The sequence below is a fragment of the Belonocnema kinseyi genome, chromosome 8 (assembly GCF_010883055.1).
Source record: "Belonocnema kinseyi isolate 2016_QV_RU_SX_M_011 chromosome 8, B_treatae_v1, whole genome shotgun sequence".
NCBI lineage: Eukaryota > Metazoa > Arthropoda > Insecta > Hymenoptera > Cynipidae > Belonocnema > Belonocnema kinseyi.
In genome coordinates this window covers 19,679,094-19,689,719 of record NC_046664.1, presented here as the reverse complement: position 1 = coordinate 19,689,719, position 10,626 = coordinate 19,679,094, and the positions used below count along the sequence as shown (strand labels likewise).

Genomic DNA, 10,626 nt, shown 5'->3' with positions numbered 1-10,626 from the left:
TCAAACAGATTTTTATTTGTTCTTCTTTTGCTTAAAATTCAGTGCATATTGAGGTAAAACGAATGAGGCAAATATATGAAATAAATTTAAAAAACTTGAAACTCCTAATTTTTCAAATAAAACTAGACTGCATTTTCAACAATATAACTAAATAGTTGAATTTCCCACTAAAAAGATTAATGTTTTACCTAAAAAAATAATTTTTCAATCAAAAATTATCCATCTCCAACAAAATAATAAAATTATGAACTGAAATTAGGAATCGTCAATCAAGTAGTTTTATTTTCAAACAAAAAAAAAATGAATTTTTAACAACTAAAATAATAAATATTTAACTGACATTATTTAATTTCCAATCCAAAAGATGAATTTTTTAACAAAATTTTTAATTTTTTAACGAAAAAGATTATTTTTCAAACAAATGATGAAATTTGAAAAAAAGAAACGCTATTAACAGAAAATTGATTAGTTAAATTTTCAGTTAAAAAATGTAATTTTCTGTCAAAAAAATAAATTTTTAACAATATATTTCAATTGCCAACCAAAGTAATTAACTTTCGATAAAAATTATAAATATTTAAGTGGAATAGTTTAATTTCCAACCAAAAGGATGAAATTTCAAACAAGCATATTATTTTTATACCAAAAATGATGATTTTGTAACAAAATAAATGAATTTTTAACCAAATTGTCGAAATTTCCACTGAAAAGATTCAAAACGCCTACCAAACATTAAATAATCAAATTTTCTGTTAAAAAAATTAATCTTTTACTAAAAAAACTTATGAAAAAAATAGTAAAATTTTTAACTAACGTGATGAATTTTTAAGTGAGATATATTTAAATAAATATTTAAAGTTTTAAATGGAAAAGTTGAATTATCAGTAACAAAATTTATTTTTAGTTGAAGAAAGCCAAAGAAAATATAAATTTCAATTAAAAAATGGACCTTAGAACCAAAAAAATTCATTTTTAACAAAAGAGTTTATATTTTAACCAAGTAATTGCAATTTTGTTTTTAAAAAAGATGAATTCTAAACAAAAAAAGCAGTAGATTAATTTTCTACAAAAAAAATGATTTTCAACAAATGAATTCTACTTTTAACTAAATTGATAAAATTTAAAATTAAAATAATGATTTTGTTACTGCAATAGTAGTATTTTCAACCTAAAAGATGAATTTTCAACTTAAATTATTCATATTTAACTGGAAATATAAATAACCAACAAAAAATGATAAAAAAAGGAGAGTAACTTTCAGACAAGAATATTAATTTTCTACTGAAAAAGATGATTTTTTGAAAAAAATACAGAAACTTTCAACAAAATATTTAATTTGCAACTAAAAAAAATTCAAAAAAAAATTTGAATTTTGAAGTCGAAAAGATGAATTTTAAACCAATAATGGAATAGTTAAATTGTCAATTAAAAAATTATTATTCAAAATAAAGAAACGAATTTTAGAAGAAATAGTTACATTTTCATATTGAATGATTAATTTTAAATGGGATAATTAAATTTTCAACCAAAAAAGATGAAATAATATTTACTCAAAGAGATGAATTTGTAACGAAAATTACGAAATATTTAACTATAATAGTTAAATTTTCGGTTTAAAAAAAAATCAATTTTAAACAAAAAATAGAATTTTTGTTAAAATAATTTAATACAGTATTATAAAGTTGCTTTTATGAATTAAGAATCATTATTACTCAATTTTATATTGCAACTCAAAAAAAAATTAAGCAGGCTCCCAAAGAAAGTCCCTGACTTTAAAAAATTTTTTTAAAAATACTTTCTCTAGGTAAATAGAAATTCACTTTAAAAATCCAGGTGTTCTATTAAATGAGTAGACACCCTGTAATTAAGTATTATAATAAATAAAAATTTTTATTAAGAATTTTAGAAAATTAACGTCAGTCTTTTTTTTAGAAAATTCACTTACCGTCAACCGGGTAATTATGGACCATATTGTGGGGTAAAAATGGATCGAAATTTATGCTCTCAGCAATTATTTATTTATTTTTATAAATATTTAATTTAGCTGAAAATTATATAAACAATATCCTTTGAATTTACAGTAAAATTGCATTAAGAAAAAAAATTCTGTGGAGTAATAACCTTGATCCATAATTACCCACTGTGGTCCACATTTAACCCTATTGACGCAAGTTTTTCACACAGCAAATTGAAGAAGGCAAATGTTTTTTCTAGAAAGTTTCACAAACTTTGAAATAAGAAATATAAAAATTTCATCAACTTTTTGAAATTCAAAACGTTAAAATATTGAAAAATGGTATACAAAAAAATTTATTATTGCATTAATATCACATGAACAATTGTGATTTTTAAACGCGTCAGTTTCTTTTCTCGGTCATGTCACTACTGCAAGAATCCGACACAAACTGACTGCCATTATCATTTCTACATTGTGACAGGGCCGTCTTTTATGTTGGATTTTTTATAACGGCAGTCCAATAATGAATTAGATTTTTTTTATTCTTATCAACCCCAAATTTGTTCGAAACCAACAAAAATATTTTTTTTAAATTTTGAACAAAAAATGTAACTATTTTTCTGAAATAAAGCAGATATTTGAAACATTCTTAGAATTTTCTATTTACTATTAGTATTTACTACTTTTTACCAACTAAAAAGTTAGAAAAAAGCTTAAAATTACAGAAAAATCGCAACTATCTACTATAGGAAAATATAGTTATAAGCAATAATAATTTATTTAAACAATTATGTTTGTTAAACTGCATTAATTATTACCTAGCTGTAAATTAAAAATTGACAAAAAGTGAAAAATTAAAAAAAAACCGAAACTATCTAGCATTACTAAAGAAGAAGATAGTTATAAAAATAATAATTTATTCTAACAATTATCTTTATTAACTTTAATTAATTATTACCTTGCTCTAAATGAAAAATTGACAAAAAGCGAAAATTTCAGAAAAAACCCAACTATATAGCATTCTTGTAGAAGAAGATAGTTATAAACAATCATAATTTATTTAAATGATTATCTTTGTTAACTTTAGTAAATCACAACCCCACCTTGATTCAAATAGTGGACCAATATTGCAAAATTTTAGAAAAAACTGCGACTTTTTATCATTCTTCCAATGGAATATTGTTATAAATAATAAGAAATTGTCAAAACAATTATTTAGATTAAATTTACTTGACTATTGTTTGCCTTTAACTGAAAGGTGGAAAACGAGTTTAAAATTTCGGCAAAAATTGCGACTTTCTGACTGCTCTTGGAAAAAATTTCTATGAACAATAATAAATAGTTTAAAAAATTTATTTGAAAATGAAATTATCAATGTAAATTAATAATTTATGCATAAGAAACAATTTATATTTTAAAAACACTCAAAATCTAATTTTTCACTTATCGAGTTCTTTAGCATTATAAGACAGATTGTGGGGGTGCCATTTAATGAGTAATTTTTTATTCGAATTTTATGGTTCATTATATTTATAGAGAAATAATTTGTTTTCTACGGAATTTCATTTTTATGGGTTTAGAGAAAGTTGAGAGTAACATACATGAAAACTAAAGAAAAAATGAACAAACGTATTTGCCATAAATTGCATAAAAAATACTATTTTTAGAAAAATTATATACTGCTAAAAATAATTACGTTTTTGATTAAAATTCACTTTAGAAACGAAAGTGCCATGAATTTATTTAAGATCTAGTTTCCTGTAAATAAAATTGTTTAACAATTTAATAAATTTAAATTTTTGTTCAAGTCTTTAGATTTAACTTTTATTTGTTTCAAAAAATTGAACAAATTAAATTTGAAATCGAAATTAGATATATTTCCAAACAAGAATGGAATAGTTTGATTGAAAACAAAATTAATTTTGTAGCTTACTAAAATGGTAAATATTGTTAAATTTCCAACAAAAAATTAATTTGAAACTAAAAAGATTCATTTTTTTCAAAAAATACGAAATATTAATAAAATACATGAATTTTCAAGTAAACAAGATAAATTTTCATATAAAATTTATAATAGTTGAATTTTCAGTTTAAACATTAATGTTTAAACAGAGGGATGAATTTTCAACTGAAAGTTATTTTCAGCAAAAAAAACAATTATTTTTTCAACAAATAAAAACGAATTTTCAAATAACTATTAAATTTTTAACAAAAAACAGGAATCTGCAACTACAATGATAAATACTTAATAAATAGTTGAATTTATAACCAAAAAGATCAATTTTGAACCAAGAAGATTATTTTTACAAAAAAAGACAAATTTTCAGAAAGTTACATGAATTTTTAATTAAAATGGTCAATTGCCAAATAAAAATTAAATATTTAAATTTACCGTTAAAAGACAATGGTCAGCCAAAGAGATGAATTATTCACTCGATGGTAAGAAAAAAATTTAATTGCAGAAAGATGAATTTTGAAAATATGTTTTTAAATTTGTTCTGAAAATCATAGAAAAACTATGTTTTAAAGATATTATTGTCGGTAACATTTGCACTTGCAAAAAATTAGAAAAAAGGAAAACATAATTAAATTTTAAACTATCCTTGAAAATTTGAACAATGTGATTTTGATCGACAACGTAATGGCCACTCATGATTTCAAAGCACTTAATCACTTTCAAAAATGTCTACAAATTAATGAATTTGTCAACATGCTTCTAATTGATTTTTTGCAATTATTTCACTCGATTAGTCATTGCATAAGAAATTGTCCTTGAAGGAAAAATCGATTTCGAGTCTACTTTTAGTACCCGATAGAATTACACAAGATTACTACTTAGACTTCTTTTAAATTATACAGATAAACATTTTTATTATTCACTTAACGAGTTTTATAATTTTCCAAAAATCAATTCGACCTCAGATATTAAAATTCTTTATAAATAGATACAAATGATAAACAAAATTATATTAAAAGTAGTAATAAAAAATAGATTTTCTTTTTAAGATTTTTAATGAAATTATGGGAGGACTTCATTTTTTCGAAATGAAAAAACCTCAACGTAGAAAAATACCAAAAAAATAAGTGAAGAAAAATAAAATTTCGGGAAAACAAAAATGCTAAGCATTTAATATTCCAAAAACAAAATAAAAAGACTGAAAATAGATTTTAACATCACAATTTTTTCTCGTTTCACTTATTTAAAAATCGCAAATTTAAAAATTCAAAAATTTTACAGGAATTTACCATTTTTTGGAATTTAAAAATTCATGTTTGAAAATTTAAAGACTACATATGTTCGGCAGTTTGAGCTTCTTTCCTTATTCCGAACTTTTAGGAATTTTACAGTTTTGGCAATTCACTATTTTCGTGAATTGGAAAATTTCACCATTTTCGGAAAGTGAATTTTCAGAAATTTACTATTTTCTGGAATTTGAAAATTGGGGTTTTCGAATGTCGCCTTTTGTATTTTTTTATCCGTACATTTCCACATTTCGGAATTACAAAACTCCAAAAATTCACTCTCTTGACAAAATAGAAAATTTGGAAATTTGCAATTTCAGGGATTTACTATTTAAATTTCACATTTGGGAATTTGATATTTTAAGCAATTTACTATTTTCGTGTATTTGAAATTATGGGTTTTCAAATGTCGTTTTTTCTATTTTTTCTCGGTATATTTCCAAATTTCGGAATTTGAAAATTCGACAATTCACTATTTTCACAAGATAGAAAATTTGGAAATTTCAGGAATATACTATTTAAATTTCTAATATAAACCATATTCAGTAGCAAGATTTTTTTCAGCATTTTTTCTCATTTGGAAATTTGATATTTTAGGCAATTTACTATTTTCGAGAATTTGAAAATTCGTAAATTTTATCATTTTTGAATATGAAATTTACGGAATTTGAAAATGCGGGTTTTAAAGTTTCAGAAATAAAATTTTTCGCTTTCTGATTTTTTTCGGTATTTTTCCATATTTAGGAATTTGAAAATTCACCAAATTGCTATTTTCACGAATGTGAAAGTTTTTAAATTTAGTAATTTTGGGAATATAAAATTTTAGGAATTTGAAAATTGAGGTTTAAAAATTTGTGAAATAAACATTTTCGGCAGTTGGATTGTTTTTGCAGTTTTTTATATTTGAAAATTTTAAAATTCGGCCATTTATTATTTTCGCAAATTTAAAAATTCGGAAATTCACTAATTATGGTTATTTAAAATTTTAGGACATGTAAAAGTTAAGTTTTAAAATTTCGCGACTAAACATTTTTGGTACTTTTATTTTTTTTTCTTATTTTTTCTCATTATGAATTTTTAAATTGAACAACTCACTATTTTCGCAAATTTGAAAGTTCGAAAATTAAATAATTTTGGGAATTAAAATTTTTTGGAATTCGAAAATTTGGGTTTTAAAATTTCTGCAATAAAAATTTTCGGAAGTTGGATTATTATTTTTGGACATTTATCATTTGAGGATTTAAAAATCAGGGTTTTAAGATTTCTGAAATGAACATTTTTTTGAGTTAGCTTTTTACTGTATTTTTCCATATTTGAAAATTTTGCAATTCACTATTTTTGCAAATTTAATAATTCTGAAATTTAATACATTCAAGAATTACAAAAGTTGCGCGTCTTACAATTTTGGGACTAAACATTTTTGATAGTTTGAATTGGAAGCTTCTAATGTGTTTTTCGGAAATGAACTATTTTCAAAAATGTTATAATTTCGGGAATTTGAAATTTACTATTTTTTGCAATTTGAAAAATTGTTTTTTGAAATTTATCTAGTTTGATTGTTTATTTTTGTACTTTTTCCGGTTTTAAAATTCCAAAATTCGGCAATTAACTATTTTGAAGAGTGAAAAAATTTTATAATTTTGAGAATTTACTATTTTCGGGAATTTCAAAATTCGGGCCTAAGCAATTTTTACAGTTTGATTTTATTTTTAAAGGTTTGCTACATTTAGTAATTAAAAAATTGGTCACTTAACTATTTTTGCAAATTAAAAAATTCATGAATTTCCAAATTTTGGGGATTTACTATTTTCTGAAATTTAAAAATTCGGGTTTAATTTAAATAAAATTGTTCTGTAGTTTTATTTTTTTAAAATTATTTTTCCAAATTTATATTCTAAACAAATTTTCCATTTTTCATTTTATTTATATTTTTTGAAATGATTCAAAAAGAGAGTCTGTAAGGCGAGGCGAGGGTTCATGGTCGAGCTCCTCAATATGGATGCAAATTACGCGAGCTCACGACGCGATAAATAATACATGACTTTTAAAGTGGTAAGAGTCTAGAAAAGAGTTCGTCTAAAATTGAAACGAACACATAAAAAAAAAATATATAACAGTTTTATTACAATTTTTGTAATGGTAGGTTTAAAAAGTTATACAAAATTTGTACTTAGGTATTTTTATTTTATTTTGTATTTTATTTGTTCAAATCCAAATTCAAAGATTAGAAAATGGATTGTAATTCGAATATTAATAAACTAAACGTTCAAAGTTATTGAGCTTTCAATGCCAGAGGAGCTTAACTAGTCGGAATATTTTCATTTGTAAAATAAAAGTTAAAGAGGCGCTATTATAACATATTTAAATAAATAATTAACTAATGAAATTTATTATCTAAAATGTTTATAAATATTTAAATAGCAATTTAAACAATTGAGGGGAATGCAAATCTGAAAGAGATTAACATTTAAATATTTGTACAGAAAAACTAATTACAACAATGATTGTGTTTAAATGTTTAAATATTGTTGTTTCTAGGAATTATTTGCACTTTTAAAACAGTTCTAAGTTTAGAAAACTTTTTTCCTGCGCGAAACTAAAAAAAATTACGGTCTAGTTTATCTATATTATTTATCTAATTCGATTACCTATTTTTTTTATACATTTCTTTTATTTTAATTGTAAAATTTTGAGAAATATCATTAAACCTACATTATTTTAAGGAACATTTGCAGCAATTTACACGATTAAGGGAAATTGCAATCTGAAAAATTCTCAAAATTTAAATATTTTTACGCAAAACTGATTGAAACAATCATTATTGTTTAATTTTATAATATGTTTTTGACTATTAGTTATTTAAATTGTAACATAAAATATTGTCAGTGTAAAAAAAAAATTTAACGCAAAAGTGCCAAAATTTCGAATTTGTTTAAAAATCGCTTTTATTTTATTTGTTATATTTTCCCAAACATTATCAAACATATATTATTTCTAGAAATAGTTGCGGCAATTCAAATAATTACGAGGATTCCAAATCTGAATAACCTAAAATTAAAATATTTTTCCACAAAAACTGTTTGTAATAGTGTTTATTGTTAACTTTTTAATTACTTTTGTTATTAAATATCATTCTTACATTAATAAGAATATTTTTTGGCAAAAAATTAATTTTTTGGGAATAAATATTTGCTTTAAGCTGATATAAACTTCAAATTAACGGTTGTTGAAGCGGGAAAAGTTGTTTCAAAAAATAAACTTTTTATATTGTTGTGCTATTGTTAAAAATAGGTATTTAAAATTCAAGGGAGACCTCTAGGAGATTCCAAAAACTATTGTTTCGAAAATGTTAAGCCAAGATTTAGGAATTATCCCGGTAATTAGCGACTGGGTTCTTTATCACAACAACGCACCGATCTATTCATTGCAGCTTATTCAGAAATTTCTGGTGAAACACCAGAAATTGCATAAACGTCTGTCACGTTATCTAACCCTATCACAGTTTAAGTAGGCTGGTTAACTAATTTTCGTAATAAAAAAAACCGTACGAAAAATTATGTCAAATTTAAGATACTAAATAAATAAAGTGTTTACCTTTAGTTTGCGCCTCGCATTAAACTTCTTCAAGCAGTCCACAGTCTCTTGTCTGTGTACGACGGATGCAACACGTTCTCGTTGCTGTAAAACAAGAAATAAAAAAATCGTTAGAGAAGAAACACGAGCAGTACGTGTTACAGAAAATCGAAAATTGAAAGAACAATGTGGAAAACTTACGCAGATCCATGGGTGCTTGAGGGCTTCACTAGCGGTGATTCTTTTGCTGGGGTTCACTGTGAGCATCTGATTGATGAGGTTCTTTGCTTCTGGTGTCACGGTGTCCCATTCTGGTGTGGGGTACTACAAATTAAGACGAGGTCTCTCAAAATCTCTGAACATACTACTCCTTCCAATATTTAGAATTTGTTCATTCTTTAATTAAAAAAAAAAAAAAACTCATGGGACCCAATGCATCCGTAGGGATCGCCACTTTTTTTAGGACCCGGCTTATCCGGCGGAACACCAATACCCATCAAGAACTACGTTATCACACATGATCCCACCTTTCTTCAGGACCCCACTTATCTCATAGAAATCAACCAGAACCCTAATTACCACATAAAATCCAACCTAATCCACATTATCTCTTTGAAATCTTTTGACACAAAACTATCCCTTAGGATCACCTTTCACCCATGGGGCCCCAACTATATCTCGGAACAATCTTCATTTTACGGGACCAAACTTGTCGTGCGGGACCTCAATACCCATCAGGAACTACCTTATCTCACATGATTCCATTTCTCTTTCAGGATTACACTTATCCCATGAAATCCAAACCAACACACGTGACGCCACTTATTTCTCGGAATTCGACCTACCCCTCGGGATCCTCCTTATCTTGCCGGATCTTATCAATCCCTCAAAATCTACTTTATTACATAGGGCAACACCTAACCCATGAAATGTAATTTCTCCCTCGAAATCGCCACTATTCTTTGGGGCCCAACTTATCCCACGCTACTCCAATATCCATCAGGAACTACCTTATCAGACGAAATTGCAGCTGTCTCTTAGGACCTTGCTTATTCTGCGGAAACCAGCCTAAACCACAGAACCCTACCTATCCTTCGCGACCCAGGCTAGCCAACGGCGCCCAATTGAATTTCCTTTTCACACAAAACTATCCCTTAGGATCCACTTTATTATGAGGACACCACCTAGCCCAACTTGATTCCACATGATGCCATCTTTCTTCCAGGATTCCACTTACCCTATAAAATCCAAACTAACACAGGTGACCCTACTTATTTCTCGGGATCTCACCAAACTCTCAGGATCCTCCTTATCCTCCAGAAACCCTGGGAATCGCAACTATTCTTTGGGACCCAACTTATCCAAAGAGTCTCTAATATCCATCAGAAACTAGCTTATCTTACGGAATCCCACCTATCTCTTAGGACTCTACGTATTCCGTGGAAACCAGCTTAAGCCACAGGAACCCACCTATCCCTTGGGAACCCAGCTATCCCGCAGCACCCCATTGAACTCTCTTATCGCACAAAACTATCCCTTAGGATAATCGTTAACCCATGGGGCACCAAATATTCCTCGGGACCATCTTTATCCCACAGGAACCAACTTATCCCAAGGTACACTTCATAAGACCCAGCCTAACCCACAGGATTCTCCCTACCTATTACTCTTTTTTATAAATAATCATAATAGTCAATTTCAAAATATACAGAAATTTGCGAACTAATTTTAAATGGTTTATAAAATTTTAATTCAAATTTCATATTTCTCAAAAACAAAACAGTACTTACAAATATTTCAATCTTTAGAAAAAATGAAAGAATACTATCTATGAGATTTTCTATCTATGATAG

At 26.1% G+C, this 10,626-nt stretch overlaps 1 protein-coding gene across 14 annotated transcripts in view; it reads right to left on the bottom strand.

The window, feature by feature from the left end:
* The window catches only part of LOC117177967 (calcium/calmodulin-dependent protein kinase type II alpha chain), a 590,749-nt gene that overhangs the window by 110,531 nt on the left and 469,592 nt on the right, over positions 1 to 10,626 (bottom strand). For all 14 annotated transcript variants that reach the window (XM_033369108.1, XM_033369109.1, XM_033369113.1 and 11 more), the window contains exons 8-9: positions 8,975 to 9,097; positions 8,795 to 8,878 (exon numbers count right to left, since the gene is read on the bottom strand). In XM_033369108.1, the coding sequence (XP_033224999.1) occupies positions 8,795 to 8,878; positions 8,975 to 9,097 (207 nt within the window). The remainder of the gene's footprint in view (positions 1 to 8,794; positions 8,879 to 8,974; positions 9,098 to 10,626) is intronic.